Consider the following 24,839-nt stretch of genomic DNA (forward strand, 5'->3'; position numbering starts at 1 on the left):
ACCTTTCAATTTACATTCACTAGACAAACATGTTCTTAACCAAGAGACAAGTAAGTAAGCCTCACAGTACTGGTTGGGTGTTGTCTTCAATCTCCAGTACCATGGAAGAAAGAAGGGAGGGAGGGAGGGAGGGAGGGAGGGAGAGAGAGAGACAGAGAAACAGAGGCGGAAAAAAGGAGAGGTGGGCACAGAAAAAAAGAATTCAACAACAGAAGGAGAATAGACTGGGCAACAAAAAGTGGTTATGCTTATTCCGCAAGCTGAAAGGTCAAGGATTTGCAGAACTTTCTAGAGGCTAAAGCAAGGCCAGTAAAATCTGAGTTCTGTCCAAAAGAACAGAATATTTGTTGTCTCTCATGGAAGCTTTGCAGGCTCAAAATTATCGAATAATTTTAGGGTAAGAGTGACAATCACTAGACTTTTGCAAAAGATACTGCTACCTTCCTTGAACAAAGGCATCATGAGAGCCAGGTTCTACCACCGTGGAAGAAGGTGAGTCGCCCAGATTGCGGGAAGAGGGAGCTAACCTATTCCTTTCAAATTCCATCACGAAACCTTCAAGGTTTCATGAGTGTTTGGTACATCCTACAGTGGATAAATACTGACTTCCAGGTTGTTGCTCTGTGACTCAGTTATGCAAGACCCGGGGTAGACTTGTCCCCAGGAGTGAGCAGGGGACTTGGTCCTGGGAGGCTGCGGCCAGCAATACTATGTGGTGACTAGGTCTTTGGTGGGGTCTCTGTTTCTCCTTCCAAGCTTTCGGTCTCAAATACTTGCACAGGAACCAGTTTATACTACTAATAAAAATAGCCGTGATTCTTTCCCACAAAGAGGTACAGAAGAGCTGACTTAAACATGCTTAAGAATAGTTGCCACCTTCCAAAAGAATCCTAACCATGGTTTTAAGAACATGTGTCACTCACTGAAGTCTTCCCAGGAGGAATCACGTACATGTTTGCCACCATTTGATTTGAAACAGGCTGCCATGTAGCTCAGGTTAGCTTTGAACTCCTCTTTTGAGCTAGGGTTTCTCTGTGTATCCCTGGCTATCCTGGAACTCACTATACTAGGCTGGCCTCAGACTCACAGAGGTCTGCCTGCCTCTGCCTCCTGAGTGCTGGGATTCCAGAAGGTACTACCACATCTGGCCACGTTTCTGATTTTTGAGGTGGTAACTCAATTCTGTCATTTTAGGAAAGCAATCTAATATAATGACTTATGAGGATGATCTTTCTTACCCATAATTTTATGAACTGTGCTCCTCAGCATAAAGATCACCTATTTAGTCTTTATAATGTTACTGTAAGCCTCTAACAATTTTGTAGTTCTTGTTTTAACCTTCCAGTTTTCTGTAAACGTCTACTTAGTCTGATTAGTGTAGGGTCAGTGACCATCAGAGCTATCTCAAACTGGTTACTTAATTATTCATAAATTTTCCTAAGGAAACACACTTGTGTTGTCTTTAGCACATTGTAACTATATTAATTCCTTAACTGAATAAATATGCTAAAAAACCAAATTGTTCTATTGAGTCTTTAGTAACTAAATTCTTCACTTTTTGGATGAAGATATGGAACTTGAAACACAGAAAGGACGAAAGCTTGAATTACAACAAAGGATCTTACGTTCACTGACCAGAAATCTGTCCTTCTGTATCTTCTCCCAGTGTTGACTGTGCCGAGCACACGAAGTCCCGCGCTCCGCTAGCTAACCACCAGGGAATTACTTTATAAGCATCACTCAGGAGCAAAGTGTGGTGGCAATGAAACGTGAGAATAGGACATTTTAATCAGAATGCATAGACGTGATGCTTACAGTCCCCTCCTAGCCTCGGAGTTAGTTAACATCCCTTAGCAAGTGTCCTGTGGAACTGAACACATCAGCATCATTAATGGAAGCGATGGTCACAGCAGCACAGTGTAGCTAGAAAACTGTTCTTTTTCACATTTTACTGAAGAAAATACCAAAGTGTTTTGACAAATATCAAGGCAGGAAAAGCAGCATCAGCTGGACATGGATTACAAGTGTGATGTACAAGGTTCAGGACATTCAGCCTTCTGAGAAAAGCCACTTTGAAAGCTCCCTAGGTCATGGGTTTGGCTATATTATGGGGCCAAATCACGAGGCGTCTCTTTCTCATTAAAACAAAGACAACGTAAAAAGATGCTCTCCATAATAGAAGTATAATGTCACTTCAGTATCTTTTAATTACCCATCTACACAAATGACCTTAGATCAAGCACAGGCAAATAGAAGTCGTAGTAACATTTACATCGAGTGTAAGGTTTAAAAAAATAATACAAAGTCCATTCACAGTGCACATGAAGACATGGTTAAGTTTTAAATATTTAGATATCAAATAGCCATGACTGTTTAGAAGGTAAGCATATTTCCAAGCATATTTCCATTTGCTACAGCAATGACAGTCTACCATACACCAGCGAAGAGGATGGAGATACGCCAGCACTGTGATCTCATTTACTGCAAAGAAAAAGATACCATGTTTCTTTTTATCAGATAAATACATCTGAAATAAATACAAAATTAACTAGAAATTTGTCCATTAAGTCTACACTCTTAATTGTATGGTTTTTGTTTTGTTTTGTTTTGAGACAGGGCCTCCATGCATAGCTCTGGATTGCCTTTAAGTTATGATAGTCCTGCTTCTGCCACTTGAGGGCTGGGATTACTGCTGCGTGCCACCAGAATCCTCATGTGACATTCCAAAATTGCAGTTAGGAAGTCCTACCTGATGTGTTCCCTGTGCACATTCACACTGCTGATTCACTTGGGTACCAGGTAATCTGTGAGAGTCCACTGAATATGGCCTAGAAAATGGGGCTAATACGAGAGAGTAGGAGTAAGACCCCCGAAAGGCTGGCAGCTCCGCCTGTAACTGCAACTTGTCCGTTGTGTGTGTAAAGCAGCAAGCTTGCGTCCTCTGGTTCATGTTGTTATAACCGACATCCCCACAGTTCATTTTGCTTATCATCTACTAAAAATCCCCTAGTTCTCCAAATAGAATTTTGTACACTCCATTCTCTGCAAATGAGGATGTAAAAAAAATCAACCATTTCTGGTCCAGTTAGACTTTACCTTCTATATATCAAGCACTTGAACTAGACTTGATACACAGGGCCGACTGCTAGACTGAAGTTTATCTCCTTTCTACAGCTTCTGCATCTGACAAATACCAGCCTTCGAGGGGTATGTGGAAAGACATGGTTAGCAGGAAACCAGGTTAAAATAACCCGTGGGGACATGAAGAATGACATGGATTTTTGGTTGAAGTTACAAATATTGACTCCCACAAAGAAATATAAATTCTCTTCCATGAAAAAAATTTATAAAAAGTGATATGATGCCTAACATCAGCTTTTCCTTAGGAGAAAACTGTAGCTCTCCTCTGCTGGCCTTAGCCAGGGCTTCCACCCAGTTAGATTAGCAGGGCTTAGGGGACCCTTTCCTAACCTGTGTGTCAATCAGCACGGGGCTCTCTCTACACAGCTTCTGTTCAGCACTGTCCCACACCTAAGGGACACAGGGCACCAGGGTACTCACATCCTAGGAAACGACGGACGCTGCTTTTCCTGGTGAGGACAGTACCTAAACTTCTTATTCCTAATTTAAATAAAATGCTTACTGAATTTGTAGTTTCTGAATATTTTGCCTTCCATACTGCCATATTTTCAGAGAATCAGAATGATCAATATTTATATATATGTATTTTAAAAGTATGTGTGTGTGTGGGTAGAGAATTGTTACAAAAACTAATTCCAAGAAAACTTTTTATAAAATTAACTGTGAAATAAAAACTACAACACTGGGCATTTTTACCAGCACAGTAAAGCCTTAATAATAATAATGATAATAAAAGTAGTAGATGAAAGGGACGTTTGAGTAAAATATGGTGCATTTGTTTGCTTTGCAGTCTTTTAACCAATACAATCCTAAATAAAGCACATGAAAATACTGTGAGGGTTGCTACTGTAACTGCAATGAATTAAATGGAATTCTCAGCTTTAAGGGGGCGAGTCACCATCCTCCCACTTGTTAGAATAACTTCATTTAAAACAGTGCCTGAAGGCTGTGCGGCAGCCTGCCCCTAATGCCCACTTCAGTGTCTGGCAGCGCCCTAAGTGAAACTGTCAGCTGATTACCTTGACTCTTCTCCATTTTGAGTCATAATCCAATGGCTGTCAACAGGAGAGACCCCACTACTATCGCCAGAAAGCCTGATATAAAGCACACAATATTCAAAAAGAACTAATTGTAAATGGGCACAGAGACTGTAAGAACAGCAACCGTGTAAGCTGCTGCTACTGGTTGCCAAGGCAAGTTTCTACACTGGCAACGGAAGGCTGATGTTTCTGACACTGAGTACACACTGAACCGTGCAACACGTGTTACCCTGTCTGAAGTATCCTTTGGTAAACCAGCTTCCTTTCACGGGGTGAACATAAACTATTACATAAATTATTACAGTCAAACAGTCCTGGATACAGCACACTGCAGGCAGATGACGGCTCAGCAGGCAACTATCACCATATACATAATTGATGCCTTTTAAAAAATTACCATGAGTTTTATTCCAAAGCAACTACCATTATATGTCTGAAGACATCCATAATGAATCCCATTGGTACCACCACAAATAAGACTTGAGAGATAACTTCCTTATCTTTGAGGGCTAAGCCTACTGGCCATGTCAATTGTTTTTTCCCAGTTTGTCACGTCAGTACAAGCACATAGACTGGGGATGCTGTTTTTACTGTTCTTCTGCTCAAATGGCAGCTGGGGGTTGAGGTGCCTGTAACACACATAGGTTAATTTTACCCTATGACTTTATTTTGCACTGAAAAGGCAGAACGGGAGAAAGGAGGCAGGACAAAAGACTGAAGTTTTCATTCTTCCAATGTATGCAGAGGTGATTATGAGCAGATTCTGTAAAAATAAATCCATTTGGTAAACTCAGATTTGGCAAGACAAATGAAAAGAGATAAGCAACTTAATCATAACTTGACTAAAAAGTAAAGCTTAACTATTCAAATCTACTAGATTTATTAAAATAATCTATTTCTGCCATAAAATTGTAGCACAATTTTACCAAGCATATTATGCAAACAAACATGTAATAGGATTCCTTTCTTTTCTTCAAATTTCTTTTCTAACATTTATTGTGAGCATGTGTTTGTACAAAGTGTGGGTGTGAAAGTCAGGACAGCAGGACTCGTCTCCGCTCTAACTGCGGGTGGGCATCGAACTCAGGTAATTGATGGCTAGCCCCTTCACCTGCTGACCTGCCTTGTCAGCCCCAGAACCCATTTCTTTCTTTTTCTTCTTTTGAGACAGGATTTCTCTCATGTAGCCCAGGCTGGCCTGGAACTAACTCACAGAGAAGTTTCCGTTTCTACTTCCCGAGTGTGCCACCACACCCACATTCTAGAATTCGTTCTGAAAACAGAACTAGAGCACAGAAAAGTAAAACTGCTACCCTGAGGCATGCCACACAGGCTGGCATCAAGGGTGAATACAGTCTACTTCTGGTGGAGCTTCAGTGGAATTGACAGGGAAGCTCTGTACGCTGAATTATTTAACACACATAACTACGTACTGTGAGCATGAGGGTGAGAAAGAGACAAGATCAACTATATCTTCAAGTTCAATGTAGAGAATGAGTCACCTACATGTTAGAAAATCATCATTAAATACTTTTATTAACCTTGGTTCTGTCCAAAATGGGTTCTAGAGAATAGTTTTAGTTTAGTCAGAAGGTAATCAAAAGACTTAAAGGCACGGCCCAATACAAAGGAAGCTGGTTCCGAAAGCCATGTTATCAAAAGGATCACATCACACAAAACAAGCCGGATGCTGTCATGCAGAACCATGAATTATTAGGAGAAGCTTTAAGTCCATGTTTTGTGCCAGTGCACCCCAGTCTCAGAATTACTCACTTAATACAGTCTACTTCTCCTGGTGAAGAGCTTCAATGAAAGCATCAAGCTTTTCTTGAATTTCTCTAACTTTCTCTATGGAGATAAAAAGAGATAAACACATTTACTTTTCAAAGGCAGCACACATTAGAGAGAATCCTTATCATTAAATCATCTACAAAACTTCTTTAGCTATTTGAGGAAAAGGGAGAAAATCATCCTCACTAAACCTCCTGTGGTCCATGTCCAAATGGGTCAGGAGAGCCACAAGCAGCCGCTTTGGGAAGTGAAGGAGGAGAAATGCTTGACAGACAGACCCCTTTGGGAAACTATTAAATAGAGCTGTGAACTCTTATACAGAGCAAGGCTTATGTGCCTACCCACAGACATGTTTTACTGCATCCTTAGATTCCTTGAAGCTCTACTGAAAAACAATAAGGCTGTTTTTAGGAATAGGAGGAAATGGTGGCTTATGCTGTACCCAGCTCGTGGAAGGCTGGATGTGAGTGGAACCAGCCTGGGCTGCTGGCAGACCCTACTATCTCACAACGAACAAAACTGTCCCTCATCTGAAAAATGACCTTTTAAATTATAAAGTAGAGGGTGAAGTTACCAGGAAGGTCAGGTAAAACTACCACAGTAAGATGCACACATCAATCATATTTCAAAATGTCACGAAATAAAGGCAAAGAAAACTGGGAAATATTTTTAACTAGGTGTGAATGTGGAAAGTTAAAAAAATATAAAGAACCACTGAAAGTAGATTTATATTTATTTGAAATTTTTACTTTTTCATGTTAATTGATTTCACGTAAAATCTCTAATTTCTCTCTGCAGATACGCGAACTGTCCCCATTGTATGCTACTGCTGCGGATTCAGTCATATACCTCCTGCCTTAGAATACCAGTTACACTACGCAGTGTGAGAAATGCTTCCATCCCTTCCACACAACTTAACACAGAAGTGGGAATTACCAGTGGATGGAAGCCAACGAGTTCAAGGCTAGTGACTTAGACATGAGACTGGCATGCATTCTGCTCTCTACTCAGAGGAAAGATCATAGAAGGTGTCTTCAGAGCTCAACATTTATATCTTCTGTAATTAAGCCATCTGTGTTGGAAGATACAAATTCTGCTAGCAGTGTGCCCTGTGATGATTGCCCAGCCAAAGGAAGAACCATCCTTCTGTCCCTTGCACAGCATTGTAGGACTCCAATGGCGGCTACTACAGTCACATCTGCAGATGCCCTGTAATTTAATACTTCTAATTCTTGGTATTAGATTAAGAATAAAGAAGCACATGGAGACGAAGCTCTATTGTTTTGATCAAACCACTGAGAAAATGTGGTATCAGTTAAGGCAGGAGTGACATTTCCTCCTTCTTCATATGAGTGAACCAGAGAAGCTAAAACAATATCAATCTATCTCTTACAATTTTAAATTACATATATGTGAGTGTGCATGCATGTGTGTGCACATGTGTGCAGGCTGGTAGGAAGAGCTTTAGCCAGAAGATACAACAAATGCTCCATTGAACTAAAGCTCAGTGTTCCCCTGGGCCACTTTGGGCTTCTGATGCCCTTAGGACAACAGGCTGAGGCAGGAAAGTGTTAGGAGGGGTGATCAATCTGGACTTCCATTGGGAAAGCAGACTGCTTCTCCCCAATGGAGATAAGGAAGATAATATCTAGAATACAGGAGAGCCTTTAGGACACCTTGATGTTACCATGACCTCTGAGCAACAATGGGAAACTACACCAACCCAATCAGGGCAGATGACAAATGGCCCAGAGTCTTCGGGATGAAGGTATTGGTCCTTTCTCCAGGGAAAGAACCAGACCTGCTGCGGTGTTTGCTGAGGGTTGAGGAAATAAAGAATGAGTAGTAGGGGAAGGTAGTAATAAATACCAGATAAAGTCATGTGACGAGACACAAAAATAAAGATGTAATTGACATTCATGTTTCTGTACTGTTTTGTTAAGAAACGACTGCATATCTGCGTCCATGTTAAGCAGACATCGTGCTTCCTTCCTCTCTTACCATGTACTACAACATCAATTGAGAGATGACATAGGTGGTTAAGTGTACTACAACAGCAACTGAGATATCAGTGGTTAAGGGTTATCAATCTATATTTTCATATTTAAGTTAGAAGGTGCTCAAAGACTAAGCATTCCTCAAGGTGACTTTGCCAACTATCTTTAGAGAAACATAACTGTGGTTGTATGTGGGAGAGTTACATCATGTTAGGTAGAATTATAACCGTGTTATTGTCTTCAAGGTTGATATAAAGAGATGTGATTGGGTGTCAAGTTGACGAGGAAAGACTTGTGATGGCTACTCTTGGTTGTCAATTTGACAACAACCTAGAATCATGTGGGAAGAGGTAATGCCAATTGAAGAATTGCCTTGATTGGACCGGTTTGCGGAAGATTTTTTTTTGGATTGATAATTGATATGGAGGGGCAGCCTACTGTGGGTGGCACCATCCCTACTTAGATAGAGCTGAGCTGTAAGGGAAAGCAAGCTGAGCATGAGCTGATGTGGAAGTCAGACAGCAGTACGCCAGTGAGCCACATTCTACCTGAGCCGCTGCCTCGAGGAAGCAAAACAAACTTTTCTTCCAGTTTGCTTTTGCTCAGTGTTTTAGCACTGAAACAGAGAAGCAAACTACAACGCTCCCTGAGCCGCTGTGCAGGTCCTTAGAACTGCAGCCTACACTTCTCTGGCAGGCTATCTTCCATTTCTTAATCAGCAGTCAAACTAGCAAACACATTTGCTTCTCCAAAAGAAACCAGTCTTAGTTTTAAAACAAATTCATTTAGTTGTTTAAAAACAGGTGATTTTTAAAAAATGAGTATTTTTCTGAGTTTCATATACATTTCAGTTCTTTAAATTGTTCTTTAAGAGAGAAGAAAAAGTTTTTCAAATTATCTCACTGCAGTTCTAGAGATGATCATAGTTTTTGTAAAAACAAAACAAACAAGAAAACCCCCAGCGAGGCCCTGGCGAGCTTGAGCAGCACACACAGGTGAACTCCCAGGTGAACTCCCACCGGTGTCTTCAGCCCTGCAGCCCCCATCACTCCCTGCTGGGCGGTCTCTCTGGGAATGTCAGGCCATATGCAGAAAGAATAATCCAATTTTATTCCCTACATGAGCTAAGTACAACTGGGCAGCCACAAGGTCACTTTGCCAACCTTTGCCCTATCAGTGGCCGCCATCCTCCGAGGGCAGACTGTCTGTAGGTGTGTGGCGGCACAGTGGTGTCACCCACAGGGGACAGGTCGGAGCAGGAGCTGTCTGTGTGAGGAGACAAAGCCCCACTGAGGCAGTGTCAACCTGGAAGGTCTAAAGGGAAATCCAATTTTTAGAAAATGAAGAGGTAAGCAATATTTTTTTTTCTAAATGAAAGTTAAAGAACTGTTTAACACAAAAATAAGAAAATTTTAAATTTCTTAAAAATCTACACTTTTATGATAAATGTTACAATTGATGGTATTGCCTTGCCACAAAACCTTAAGGATGCCACAAGAGTATTTAAGTAAGTACTGGAAGTAACGAGGATGGGAGGTGTGAGGAGAAGGGAGAACGGGCTGATACAAGAAGAAAAGAAGTTGTCAATAAGCATCACTTTCACCCTGAAGAAATTCAGCTGTCCTTTTCACCTCTAAGATGAACTAGATGGAGTCGTCTGGGACATGAAGATATTCTAACCTTCCCCTTTTAGAAGAGGTTTACCTGTAATTACACGTACGTGTGCCTGTGCTGTGTGGGCATATGAGCAGCCAAGTGTGGCTGTGAGTTGTGGTCCTCTGCTCTTCCCTGCTCAGCTGCTTTCCTCCTTTAGGAAACATTCCTTAGTGTTTAATCCCAGCAAGGGCAGGCGGATCTCTGAGGTAGAGAGTCTGGTCTGCAGAGCTAGCTCCAGGAAAGCCAGGGCTACACACAGAAACCCTGTCTCAAAAAACCAAAACCCTAAAACCAAACCAACCTGAAACAAAACCCCAATCCAACCAACCAAACAAAATGCATTCCTTGCTTATTCTTTTACTTTCAATTGAGGAACATCTACTCTTTTGAAGTAACTGCAAATTTGACATTTTGTTTGTCTCTTTCAGTCCTGTAGGCATCCCTGCTAGGATGAGCCATGGTCGCTTTCCTCTGATGTAACACACAGGAGGGCTGCTGCTTCATGCCAAAGCAGAAGAGCAACAGAGCAAATGGCACTGGAGTATTACCTTTTATGTAAAACAGAATACGTTTGGTAAAAACCAGAAATGAGCACAAATCAGCATGGTTAGTTGTAAAGCAAACTCCTATTCCTCTCAAAAGTTTGGGTTAAATATTCACATAGAGAATTCTTATAAAATCTGTGGTCTCTTTGATAAATTAAATCGACTCAGGAAGGGCTTAAACCATTCTGTTACACAGTTCTACATCTAGTGAATACAGAGGCTCGTTCCCATTTACCCAATGTTTACTTAAAAGATGAGCCATCTCAAACATCGATTCATTGTGCATCGTGATTGAGTCATGAATATTCCCATAATCCTCAACTCATAAACCACCAGCCTCAGTGAATGACGTTCCTTCTCTTTTTTCTTCTCTTCAGATGACTTGACACCCATTCACATTTTAGGTCTCTTTATCCCCACATGAAATGGCACTGTTACTCTCAGTGCTTTGAGTCTTCTGATACTTGCTCTAAAAGTCCCAAATACAGACTAATCTGTAATTAGGTTTTGAATACACTGCAACTGCCAAAAGGCCTAACCTGGGAGAGGGCTCACTTCAGTGGTTAATATCAGTTTAGAACATGAACAAAGAGCCACCCATAAAACACTACCTCGTGCTCTAAAGTAAACCTAAGACAGTGTTTGATGTCTTTAAAGAAAGCATGAAGAAATCAGCTGAAGAACTAACACAATGCGCTTTAAGAAACCATACACCCACAGATTCAAACCACCTAACAGCTACCCCGTAACATGGTGCACACACACTTTGGGACATGTGGGTGAAGTTCTTCAGTAAAGGGCTGTTCACTGCAAGGTTGGAATGATTGGCACCCCTCTTCCTTAGGAGCTCACACACCCTACTGAAAACATTTGCTGTTTATCACACAATTGTACTCTATAAATGCCCTTTAAAACTCAGGGACTATAGGAATCTAGGATACAGAGAAACAAGGAAAAAAATTACGAAGGGGAAATAGGAAATCAGAACCAAAATGATCAAAACTATAAACAAAATTGATAACTACGATTACTTGTTCATTCACTGTTTTGCCTCAAGTGAAACTTAATTTAAACATTAAAGGGTACTATTAAAAATGTGCTACTTAATGTCCCCAAAGTCGCCTTAAAGTTTGAGGGGAACAGAGCAACCCCATGTTTGCTAAAACATACACAGCTCAGTGACTCCCGGATAAGCACAGCTTCCTTTCTTTTCTTTCCCTTTTCCCAGAGAGGCTCTCATTGCTGTCTGTCCTGGACCTCACTGTGTAGACAGGCTGGTCTCCAACTAACAGAGATGGACCTGCTTCTGCCTCCTGAATGCTGGGATTAAAGGCATGCACCAACATGCCTGGCTCCGAATCCAGTTTTCTTAAAGCCTGTTCCCTCCCATAAAATTTCTCTGTGTAGTCCTGACTGTCCTGGAACTTGCTCTGTAGACCAGGCTGGCCTCGAACTTATCCTCCTGCTGCTCTCCCAGTGTGTTGGGTTTAAAGCATGTGCCACCACCACCTGGCACTTAAAAAAAAAAAAAAAAACACTTTAAGGCAAGCACTCCTATCAGGCTCCTTTGGTGAATATAAAAGAACGTTCATATAATTTCTAAATATTTTGAAGTCTATTCTCCAAAGGACTTTGGCATGAACACAGAGCAGCCTTACATTTAGGTCTTTAGAGCTGTTACATTCTGGAATCTTCCTAGTCAGATGGGACCACTAATTTCAACACAGCTACCTATGCATGACTATGGGTCTGTCTCATTTAACAACAGAGAACAGTGCCATTCAAGGTGCTGACCAAGTTATGAGATAACTTTTGGTTATATCATACTCACTAAAAGGCTGAGCTGCTCAATGAAAGCAGTTATATGTGGGATGGAAAATTCATCTACTTCTGGAGATGCATTTTATCTTTAGACAAGTCAAATTAAATAACTGAGTATTTGGACAATCTTGTGGATTCTCCCAGGAGTGCTTATACTACTGGCTCACACTGAGGACAGATACTGAAGACCCAGGGCTGGGAACATAGCTCAGCTGCTAGAGCGCTGCCTGACCCGTATGAAGCCCTGGGTTTAGTTTCCAATACTGCATAAACCAGGTGGGAGGTGGAGATGGAGGGCAGGGAGCATCAGACATGCAAGTCATGTTTGATCTTGGGCTACAGAGCAAATTCAAGGTTAACCTGGGCTACCGTAGACTTACAACAACAGCAACAGCAACAATACCAACAACACATCCCTAGAAACCGAGTGTCCACTCTGAGAGGACCACTAAGAGACATTTCTATCAGGTGTGTTAGCAGATGGATCCATCCTACTCCTAATCCAAACTGCTGTGTGGTGGTCTAGTGGCCACAAGAACCAGTTGTTCAGCCTTCCTTTCCATGGGTATTGGCCATTTGATGTCTAGGAGCACACAGAGACGTCTGGAGTGTGCACCTGAAGTGTGAGCAGCCCTAATCAGGTCATACTTGTGCAGAAGATGTGCACTGCCTGCTGACTCAGGCTTTTTATACTAATGATGCTTTTAAAATCAGAACTTTAAAGCATCCTGTAGGGTAATGGTGGAAATGACGGTATTTGTCACATTTAACCTTTAGAGAATTCTTTTTTATGGAAGGAAAAATGATTTATATTTTATTCTTTTCTTTATTTTAAAACTTTGAGAAAAGGCCTCGCTATGTAGCCCAGGTTGGCCTTGAACACATGGCAATCCTCCTGTCTCTGCTTCTTGAGTAGTGGGACTACTTGTATGCCCACCATGCTTTTGCTACGCTCAATTCTTAGCAAAGCCGACATTAGCAGTGTCTACAGCATTTACTTTCAGAAATAACAGAGAATGAGCTGTTATGGCATTCGTGACCATCGTTTCCAGTAAAGGTCACAGAGTCTGCCATGAGGCTACAACTGTCTAGTGTGACTCATTTTATTTTGTGTCCGGGACACAAAGTATTTAAATTATACCAGTTCACATTATGATAACAAAAATTTAAAATTATTTAATATTCTAATTCATTAGTGATACATTGTTTTTCCTCTAATAAGCTAAAATATACTTTGTCAAAAATGAATCATTTCATTTGCCCATGTATTGCCAGTATAGAAAATCTAAATACCATATTTCAATGAAATACTAACATAGACAATTATTTGCGACAATGGATAAGGTCAGTAAATTATTCTGTCCAACCAATTAAATATGAAGTTAAAATCTTTTAGTTTGTCTTTTCTACTTTTCTCCTATTTTTTAAAAGTATATTTTACTTTGAATTTTGTTGAGTAGAAAGCTGAAACATTTTGAAAAAAGAAAAACCACCCAGGCAGCCCTTAAAGAGGTAGGGCATCATTTATCACTTGCAAAGACAGATTTATAAGAAGAGGGCCCCTTCTGTTCCTTTAAGACTGCAAACAGATGGGAAGTGAATGGACAGTCCCTGGGACAAGAAAATGCTCGGGAGGTGCTGCTGTATGCGTGTTCCCAGCAGAAGAAAGGAGGCCAAGATTGGAACTGCATGACCGGGTCCTGGAGAGGGTCTTCCTTCAAGCTGGCCTCGTCCTGCTGTCAAACTGTTATAAATATTGGTTTGTCAAAAGACCTTCAGGACTGAAGCCTGAGAAAGGAGTTATAGCAGACAAACGAAGCCCGGGAGTGAGTCTCAGACAGCTCATTAACGTAATTTCAAAAGAGGAAGAACAAATATAAGCTCATAGAGTGTAATTCCAATTTATGAATTGAAAGCTTTAGTCAAGCTTAGGCTGAGAATAAATAAAAAATGTAATGCGACTTATAGCTCTTAAATCAGATGCTCCATTAGGCAAAGTACTGCCTAGCCTGTCGGAAGCACTGGGCCTGCAAGGGGGTCTAGTTACTAATACAAGCCGACTCTTCCCAATTAGAAATACTTGGGACCAGAAATTTTATAGACTTCTGCTTTTCTAGTTGAATTCCCTAAATCTAAAAGCCCCAAATCTACAATGTGCCAGCATCAGAGAGTCAGAGAGCATCAAGCGAGTGCTCAAGTTCAGACCTCACAGCCTGTGGTTAGAAAAGCCCAGCCCGTGCTGGTGCGGCAGGAGCAGGAAACAAGCCAGTCGCTGAGCCGACGTCACAGATTAAGTCAATTAGAGATCATCCTCAAAACTTTAATTACACTTTCTTTTGCTCAGCTGCCTGATATGGTGCTGGAATCAAGCTCGGGTCCCCCCTGAGAGCAGTATATACTCTTAACCCCTAAGCCATCTCTTTAGCCCCAAATTCTAGATTCTTTTTTAAAGAAACAATTTATATTTTAATTAAAAAATAACAGATATGTGTGTGTGTGTGCTGAGCATATGTGCACGTACAGACTCTTAAGTTTCTTTTTTGTTTGGTTTTGTCTTTGTTTTTTGAGACAGGGTTTCTCTGTGTAGCCCTTGTTGTCACGGAACTCACTCTGTAGACCATGCTGGCCTCAAATTTATAGAGATCTGTCTACCTCTGCCTCCTAAGTGCTGGGATTAAAGGCGTGCACCACCACCACTGTCTGGCACAAACTCTAAATTTCTGACGCTTTGTTTCACTAAGAAAACAGGCTCTGAAACACTTATTAACAATACAAACTAAGAAGCTAAATTACAGAGACTGTCGTTTCTACCGTCACTCACAAACAGAAACCAAAGACTCAAGATGAACAGGACCACCAAGCAATTCTAAAAAGGCACCACTGCTAACAGAGCTAGCCTCAGCTTCGCCATAAACACTCATGTAAATGGCTAAGTTATTAATTCAATGAGCATCAATTTCTAACCGCCTCTCAAGCCCTACAATTTTAAAAGATGGTCTATTAACTAAATAAGCATGAGGGACAGACAAGTTTGAAGCAGGACATGTAATTCAAAATAAGAAATGATGCAGTTACATGGAAATATTCTCTTTCTGAATAGAATATATCTCCTTTCTCTTTCACTACTTTCCTCTCAATTTTTAGTAATCCATGGGAACAATTTCGGTAGAGATGAGGAAGAAACAAGTGGATCGTGAAAAGCAGGGCAGCAGGCAAACATTTTTCCCTCCCCTGAATATAAGAAAATCAAGGTAAAAAGGTGGTTAGTCTATATGGAAAGAACGATGCATTAATTTTAAGATAAAAACAGTCTGGGCATCTTTGGAGTAGGAAGGATGATGATGGCACAAGCACACGCAGGAGAGCCAGGGTCCTGAACAGGTGGATCGACTCTCAAGGAGTGACTATTGGCCTCTGGGACACACAGGCTATAAAACAACTTCTCCAGAGGTTTGAGTTGTATTGATGCTGCTTGTTCTCTGACTGAGTATTTAAAACCAAGTTTGTACAAGGAAAAGGAAGGGAACTGTAGCCCACTGCCAGATGAGAAGCTGGATACAAGTGCACTCACAGTGAGCTCAGAGAAGAAAGCAGAAGAGACAACCCACAGCCCTCAGGAGAATGGTCCTAGAAACTGCCCTGAGGCCACTTCAATAGTCTGTTAAGCTACAGTGTTAAGAGTAATAGTCTCTGGTTGAAGCATTTTTTCATAATGTATATGTACTAGCTTTTTTGATAATAAAAGAAGACTTTAAAAATTAAAACTTAAATCCTTGCAGTATACCCGCTAGATCTGTATAAGAGCTGTGCACACAGCTCAGAGTAAGAAGTTGTGCAAAAAAGAGATAAAACATTAAAAACAAAACAACTTGAATTCCTGTCCCAGAATGGGAGGAAGAATTTCTTCTACTACAATTCAAAGTACTAACACTGGAAAAGATCAAAGAGATGTGTAAGGCATTAAAGTCGATGACTCTATATATGTAAACTAACAGTGAAAGAAAAATCTCCCTAAACTATCACAGTCTGAAAATTTCACTAGTTCAAGCAATACTCCAATGTGTTCCCATAGACTACTCTAGGTAGGAGAGGAAAGGCACACTGACTTCCAGCTATGACGTGAGCCATCATCATGTAGGCCGATGCAATGTCTCCTGGGAACGCTACGTGGAGATATTATTTGGAAAACATGAATTTCCTTCTAAGACTGAGCACATCATGTACAGGTTTCACCACTCCCGTGACAAGGTAATTCAAATGATGAAACCTCTAGGGAATTTTGTACTTACTCATTGGGAGGAAAAGTTCAGAAATATAAGATAGCAAAATATCAAAATTCCTTTGCCTCAACTGATATCTTCATCTACCCTAAGCGGTGTGCTTCACAGTGAGCATGGTGGTGCATGCCTTTAATCCCAGCACTCAGAGGCAGAGACAGGTGGATCTCTATAAATTCCAGGCCGGCCAAGGCCACATAGCAAAAGCCTGTCTCAAAAACCTAAAAGTAAAAAAAAGGAAGTGTATTTCCCATACACTGGTGTAGGGAGTCTGTAGTGGGTCTGTAATTCATCAAGGCTTTTTTTTTCCACAGTATCTGTTCTTGCTTTAAAATTTTAAAACATACTTTCATAAACCAGCAGACTATACTGTGATTAGAATTACATCACCATTACTCGTTTTAAAATTTAAAAAGGCAGAGCTGAAGAAGTGGCTTAGAGGTTAGGAGCACTGGCTGCCTTTCCAGAGGATCCAGGGCCCTCTCCTGTCTCCTCAGGCATCAGGCATGTATACACTGCACTTACATACATGCAGTCAAAACATTTATATACATAAAATCAGATAAAATAAAAAACTTCAAAAGAAATTCTGAAAAAGTTTAACCCCAACTTCAAATTTATTATTTCATTATCTATTGCTCATTAAGGAAATGGTAAGCATTATTAGGAGTGGGGGAAACTCAAATTTCTAGTTTTAAATATGTACTCTGGCTTCCATAATAGTACATAAATGAACTTACTTTAAAGTAATGGTTCTCAACTTATAGGTCGTGACCCCTTTGGAAAACTTCCACCTCCAAAAATATTTACATTATGATTCATATTAGTAGCAAAATTACAGTTATAAAGTAGCAATGAAAATAATTTTATGTTTGGGGATCACCACAAAATGAGGAATCATATTTAAGGGTCCCAGCATAAGGAAGGTTAGGAACCACTGCTCTAAACTAATAAAGAATGTTGATATGGTTATGCACACCTTTAATCCCATCACTTGGGGGTGGAGGACAGAGGCAGGCAGACTTCTGAGTTCTAGGTCAGCCTGGTCTACATAGTGAGTTACAGGCCAGACAAAGCTACCCAGTGACTGTCTCAAGACAAAACAAATACACATAAATCCCCAACACAAATCCAATCCACAGATTACTGAATGAAACAGTTTTATTCTCATTTAGAATCATAATCTCATTTATAATAATGAGTTATAAATTATAATTTATAATAATTTAAAACTGCACTTGATTTCCTAACCTGGTGACAATTTCTAAGGCTTTTATAATTTCATATACTCTATTTTGTATTCAAAGTTGATGACAAGTGTCAGCTTACTTCTGGAGCATGTTTCTAGAAATAATCTCTTCTCATAAAATCTATAGCTATCACAATTCCACATGATATTTTCCTTGCATAGTAATGGTGGTCAGATAAAATGCATGTAATAAATAGATTAACTTATAAGCATGTTCTTCAAGTGTTTCCCCTTATCAGAAGAAACCTAGAAAACTTTTTCATAATACCACCCCAATTAAATATAATATACATCCACACTCACACAAAGATTTGGAAGGTATCACCCAAGGGGTGACATAAAATGTGTGGAAGACTCACAAGCCACCTAGAAAGAACTATGTTATAACAGCGTGTACAAGCTCTCACAGCAGTTACAGGATAGAATTAGCAGAAGTCTTGTTGATGTTCTTAAAAACAAATCCAACTTTATTCACAGAGAGGTAAAAACTGAAAATTTTCTATACTCGAAGTATAAAGCCTCACTTCACCTTAGAAAACAATGAAGAAACCTACACATGAAAGCACCTTGCTTTCCCTCCCTTCTAGGATGTCACTGTAAGAGGGAAGCTAGTCACCCTATTCTGCTGTCTTCTGAAAGGCTAATGAATCAGCGACTGCAGGCTCCATCGCTGTCTTTTATTTCTCTATTGCATAGTCATTTTCATGTCTAGAAATGGACAATTTAAAATACATTGTGTCCTGTGATGTCTAAAACAGAGAGTGTTAAAAAAAAATCACTGCATACTTATAAGAATATAGCTCTGAACTTGAATTATATTGTTTTTATAACTATGCTCTTGAAGTGGATTACTTTGTTAAAATTTGAGGCCTGCTCACTTGGCTTAATTAAAGTAAGTGTTCCTGTTCTTACAAATTGTGTAAATGGAATAGAATTATTTTCAACTATGCCATTTGGAGGGGGAGAGTCTGACTAATATTTGATTCAGTGGTATGGAGAAAGGAATTTAGTAACCAGCAGAAAAAGTCTGAGGACCAATAACATGCAAAAAGGTGAAAATAAAAATGCAACAACAAAAAAAGATATTTGTGGAAAGTAGAAAAAGACAAGATCTCCTGAGTAAATTGGGAGCATGGGGACCTTGGGAGAGGGTTGAAGGGGAGAGGCAGGGAGAGGAGCAGAGAAAAATGTAGAGCTCAATAAAAAAAAAATCAATAAAAAAGAAGATATTTGGTAACAAAGTATTGAATATAGTAGCCTGTATAATATAAAGTAAGTATTCTTTTAATTTTATACCAATTTATTCCTCAATCATGACTTTAAAACATATTTGAGCCATGAAAAATGTACTTTCACCCAAAGGCTCAGTTTGAGCCTGTATTCCTCATTAACAACAGGAAAGCACACTACTGAGGCCTCGTCCCAGGGAATTCTGTGTGGAAATAATGACTTCTCAAACAAAAGCCTAAGGGTTGCTTTTCTCTTTGTGTCAGCTGCATCCTTTTTTGGCTATAACACAAAGCAGAGCCTGCCTTGCACATGCAGACTGCAGGTAAAAATAATCCTTCACTTTCCCTCAGTTGCTCTATCTCACTTTAGTGTGAAAAATACACAGTGGCAGAACTTGCAAAAGTAGTAACTCATGAAAGATGGCTTAAAGAGTTACTAGTAACACAGAACAGAAATGTTTACTCTTTCCTTTTTACAAACATACATATATCTAGAAATTACCATTTCAAAATACTCAAATCCAAGGGAAATGTGTTCCAATAAGCTTAAATTCTTAATATTAGAAATTATTTTAATTTTTTCTGGTGCATGTGAAGTGGATGGGCTAGCTATTAGGAAATCACTGGGGGCCCATAAATCAGTGGTTTCCATACAGTGCAAGCCAGACTACGAGAAGTCAGTAAGGGAGGTGTGGGTACCAGAGCCAATACAGCAAATGTGAGCCGCTCACAAGGGATGAAACCGGAGCTTCTGGCGAGACAGAGAAGAAAGGTTTCTGGCACCTCCAGTGCCACCCCTCCCTTTGAAGTCCGGAGAAGGGCTAATGAAAGTCAGTATTAAGATAGTGATCAAGCATTCACTGACCATGTATGATATATTACACAAGCTACAGTAGTCAGAAATGAACCAGATCCTTCTGCTAGGGTGAGTCAATCATAATAGACAGGAGAGTATTTTCTTTAAATGGTTATTTCGGCCGATTTACATTGGGTAGTGGAAAGGCAGTTTCTTTCTGCTCAATTACACAACTGTGGCAGTAGCTGAGTATGCTTTTAACACCGAGGGAAGGCAAGTAAGCAGGCAAGAGGAAAAATACTGGCTTAGGTCAAATGATAATGACCTAGCAGGAAAGATGAAATGGTACTGGGGCCGATGAAAAGGCAAGAGGACCGAGAGAGAAGTGAGGTCTCAGTCCTGCTCTCATGCTTTCTTCTCCAGTATTCTGACTGCACCTCACTTTTTTTCTTTTCAAAAGACTTATTTCTTTTTGTTTTATGTGTGTATGTGAGTGCCCGCATATCTGTGTGCAGGTCACTTGTGTGTCAGGGTCTACAGAGGCCAGAATGAGGTGCTGGAGCCCCTGCAGCTGGAGTCCCAGGCAGCTGTGCGCTGCCTGCTCTGAGTCCTGGGAACTGAACCTGGGCCTTTGCGAGAATAATAAAGGGCCACCTCTCCAGTCCCCACTTTTCCTCTCTGGACTGAGTTTAGGTACCTAAACTCAGTGCTATCCTTTTCTTTAAAACTTGTTAAAACTGACTTCCTTTGTTAAGTCTACATAGACGAAAGTGACATGCTACCGCATTTGGAGTTCAAACGACTTAAATTTGTGACAGTCACACACTACCCTGACTAATGGAGAGAAAATTGCCTTGCTGTGAACAGAAGAATTCTCCAGAATAAACAGGGTGGGGAAGTAAGTGGTGGTGGTGACTGACCACAGGGAACTTTGTTTTCATGCCATTTATGTTCCACATTCAAAATAAAGTGACCCTTGTGGGGTGGTGTTAGTCCCACATCTTTCAGGACCTCATCTATGACAGGGCAAACACTGGGGCAGATTAAACATACAAAGCAACCAACAGAAACTAAATCTCAGACTCACCTGATAATTTCCCTTTCTAGATACAATAGAATAAAAACATTCCAGATAACTAAGGTTCTAATAGTTATATCCTACCTGCCTTTTAATTCAGATTTTAAGAGGGTATGAAGAAATTCTTACGACTAGCCTATAAATTAGGATGGTGTTTGAGTCTCCGAAAGTGTCTTTATAGACTTCGGCGGTTTTGATAAAGTTCTAACCATGGGTTTGCAAATGACGTCTTTGGTCATTCTTCTGTTGCTTTTTTTTTTGTCATCATGATTCAAAAATGAACAAGTATATCTGTTTTCTGTCATTAAATAATATTAACCACAATGAACAGAGTTCTCATAGTAAACATGACTTACATTGCTGAATTCTGGTAATTCAGAGATAAAACCCCTTGTATCTGTAGTCTCTATGGCCAAGTGTTAGCGTCACAAGTGAATGTCATGCAGCCTAAGATACAAAGGTTGTATCTTTGTGCCTTTCTAATTATCAAGAGAAAGCACAGGATGGCGGATAAGAGGAGGGTGGGAACGTGAAGGAACACAAAGAGGAGTCCGAGTAGCATTGTATACGCTCAAGAGAAACAAACTCTAAGTTTCCAGTAACAATTGCTTGCTGTCTGGGAGATGCTCAGGCATCAAACAATAAAGAACAGTCAACAGAGGCAAGAGGCCGAGCATGCTGCTCTCCTGCTCTCTAATCCCTCTGAGCTCGGGTAAAAAGGCCAGCTGTTGCCACCTCGCGTAGGATGGAGGCAGTCAGCAGAGCAGATTAACTGGGGGCAGGGAGAGGGGATATTGCGAAATTTTAAATTAACAGTGACTTTGATTTTACTGCTTTTAACATGAAAGCTATTCAACTATATCATTACAATAAGTAAGACTGCACAATAACAGTCAGAGTTCATTATTGTTTTTATAGTTCATGTATTTTTCTTTATTTTATATTATTGGTTAATGTGAAGGAATGCACAGAAATTTGGTAGATAACATTTTAACACTTTCAATCCTACTCAACAAAAACCATAAAGTTAGAATGACAGCCAGTTAAAGCTGAAAGGGTTGGTGTATTTCATAGCTCATGAACACAGCCTCACTGAAGAGCTCTTAGCTTGGGGCCTGGGGCTGCGGTTCAGTTGGGAGCCTTTGATGAGCATGGGAGAAGCCCTGGTGTTTTGGGCCTGGAATACTTAAGTACTCAGAAGGTGAGAGCAAAGAGCAAGTCAAGCATGAAGTTCAAAGTCATTCTAGATACATCGTGAGGCTGAGACCAGCATGGGGGAATATCTAGGTTTTGGCAACTCTGATTATAGTAGGATCTGGTAGTCTTGAGACAGTTTACAGCCATATAAAGAAGATGCGTTCCTTCAGTGCAGCTGTTGACTTCATAAGCATGTTGGTGTTCTTTAACCAGATGTTTTCAAAGAGTGGAAGTCTTAGTTCCAAAGCTTCTTGGTGCGGGAGAATTGTCTGTAATCTGTCAATCATATTTTAAATAAATGCTGATTGGCCAGGCAGGAAGTATAGGCGGGAAAACCAGACAGGAAGTAAGGTGATGCAATGAGAACAGGAGAATTCTGGAAGGCAGGAAGTTCCCTCTGCCATTCCTGCGCAGACCACCGAAGAGGCAGCATGTAATTTGCCCAGCTGAGAAAGGTACTGAGCCATGTGGCTAATGTAGATAAGGATAATGGGGTAACATAAGTTATAAGAGCTAATAAGTAGCCTGATCTAATGGGCCAATCAGTTTTATAATCTTATGGAGTCCTGTGTGTGATTTTCCTTGGGGTATGCCAGCTGTGAGGTACCTGGTGGGACAGAAACCCTAACATGCTGGCCCCTCGTGTTACAGCTTCTTACAAGGCAGGAAGGATGGAAGACATGCCACTATGTACACATCCCAATACAAAAGGGTAAATATATGTATGTGTGTATCCTTTCCAAAGCTGAAAATTTTTCCTTCTAATAAATTAAAAAATCTGGGATCAGATACTACATATTTCTAAGTCTCCATTTTTTAATCTGTAAAATGAGAAAAATAGCTACAGCTACTTCAAAAGGCTGCAGTGGAGACCCCAATGGGAACTTATGAAAAACAGTCTTCTGGCTCAAGACAAGTGAGCCAAGTATCAGTCCACACACATAAACAACTTAATATTTTGATATAGAGTTTAATATTGAGTGCTAGAAAAAAAAAACAACAAAAATGGGGAAAGAATCTTCTCTCAGAGCAAGCTATCTAAATGACTGCAAATATCCCTTTAATTCTTGGCTGACTCTGAAGACACAAAGAATGAAAAGAATAACTTGGAGCCTGGTAGTGATAGTGCACACCCTAATCCCAGCACTGGAAAGCAGGGATCTCTGAGTTTGAGGTCAGTTCAAGGAGTGAGTTCCAGGACAGCCAGGGCTAAACAGAGAAATCGTGTCTCAAAAAGAAAAAACAAACACCACCACCAAGAAACAAAGCAAAACCCACCAAAACAACAAACAATAACTTGGGTTTTAGTGGACAGTAGTTAAGTAAAAGAATTTCACTATGTACTGATGAAACTTATCTATTGTTACTATTGCCCAGATATTCAGTTTCCAAGGCAGGGAAAAGAAGACAACAAATCTCAGACAACAAGTACTCTTATTTCATATGGTGACAATTACTGAAAATTTGATAGGTAATCCAAACATCCATCCTCACAGTTGGTACGGCATTGAGACACTGTAACAATCTGTTGAACTTCCTCACGGTGTGCTGTTCACACACAGTAGGAGGTACTGTGAATAAGAATTGAGGTAGGAAGACGAGCTGTTATCTCACTCAATAGTCCATGAGGTGCTCAGTCTTTTGACATCTTCACAGATCACATCTATGAGTCTCATTTTCTGCATTTTCATGTGACACTGATCTTCTATTAGCTAGAAACACAAGCTTTCTTTTTTTTTCTGTTTTATCAAAAAACCAAATAAGCCACCCAGCTCACAGAAAGCTGCAACAACCCTATAAACAGCTTATCCTTCCAGAAACTTCTACTGTCACCAGGCTTCATCACATCTGAATGTTGTTGTAAACGAGTTGGAAGCAAGAGTATTCTCTTAAATGATCACAACCAAACAATGAAGCCTTAGATTAGAAACAAACCAACACTGGTGTAGCACTTCCAGGAAACACCAGCCTGACTTTCTGCGTGCCCTGCTGATACCCTTGGAACAGATTCAGTATTTTAGGTCCTCTAGTTGCTCTCCATGTGGACTATGTCTTTTGTTTTGCCTTGTCTTTGATGAATGTGAGCACTGCAGACCCAGGGTAGAGCACGCTCTGGGTTTGTCTGCAGAGGATGCTCTGCCCTGGTTTGTCAGTAGAGGACGCTCTACCCTGGTTTCTCAGTAGAGAACGCTCTACCCTGGGTTTGTCTGTAGAGGACGCTCTACCCTGGTTTCTCAGGAGAGGACGCTCTACCCTGGGTTTGTCTGTAGAGGACGCTCTACCCTGGTTTCTCAGTAGAGAACGCTCTACCCTGGGTTTGTCTGTAGAGGACACTCTACCCTGGGTTTGTCTGTAGAGGACGCTCCCCTGGGTTTGCATGCTATACTCTCACACTGAAGTCACATATCTTTGGGAAGAATGGTCTCTTCTCAGTGCACTCCATAAGGTGATATAGGATTTTGGTTTGATCATATGATTCAGATGGTAACTGCTTAGGTTCTATGACAATTACCTTTCACTTTAAACATTTATAGGTATTTTCTTTGAATACAATTTTTTAACAGCTATTTTTTTTGTTGAGATTTTTTTTTTTGGGGTAAGATAAACCATTCTATTCTTTACCACTGCATATGCCCCCTCCCCTCCCCACCCCCAGCCCCGTGTTACATTCAATAAGCTACAATCTGCCACTGTCTCAGTATCCTGAGGTCTAGCTAACTGTGTCAGGTGACACAGGCACATCACACTCCAGACACATCCTTCCTTCTTACTCTAGGTGTTCCAAGCTTGTCCTGTCCTTCCCACGCTCTAGCTATGGAAACCATTGTGTGTCCAAAGAGTCTTGACTTCTTTAACAAACCTCCTCACACAAGAAGTGGGCTTTCTTCCCATGCCTAACTGTTTCAATGCTTTACTTTGGTGGAAAATGATAATGAACCCTAAGAGAATAATGTACTACCTACCAATGAATGATCAGTTGATGAATATCCAAAGTGATGAATAATTGAAAGACAGGTAAATT

At 40.4% G+C, this 24,839-nt stretch overlaps 1 protein-coding gene across 4 annotated transcripts in view; it reads right to left on the reverse strand.

Annotated features, from left to right (window-relative positions):
* Positions 1-2,189: 2,189 nt before the first annotated feature.
* The window catches only part of Opa1 (OPA1 mitochondrial dynamin like GTPase), an 83,067-nt gene continuing 60,417 nt past the window's right edge, over positions 2,190-24,839 (reverse strand). For all 4 annotated transcript variants that reach the window (XM_048453943.3, XM_048453944.3, XM_048453945.3 and 1 more), the window contains 2 exons: positions 5,955-6,029; positions 2,190-4,944 (listed from right to left, as the gene is read on the reverse strand). In XM_048453943.3, the coding sequence (XP_048309900.1) occupies positions 5,965-6,029 (65 nt within the window). In that variant the 3' untranslated portion in view covers positions 2,190-4,944; positions 5,955-5,964. The remainder of the gene's footprint in view (positions 4,945-5,954; positions 6,030-24,839) is intronic.

The sequence above is a fragment of the Myodes glareolus genome, chromosome 2 (genome assembly GCF_982192425.1).
Source record: "Myodes glareolus chromosome 2, mMyoGla1.1, whole genome shotgun sequence".
Taxonomy (NCBI): domain Eukaryota; kingdom Metazoa; phylum Chordata; class Mammalia; order Rodentia; family Cricetidae; genus Myodes; species Myodes glareolus.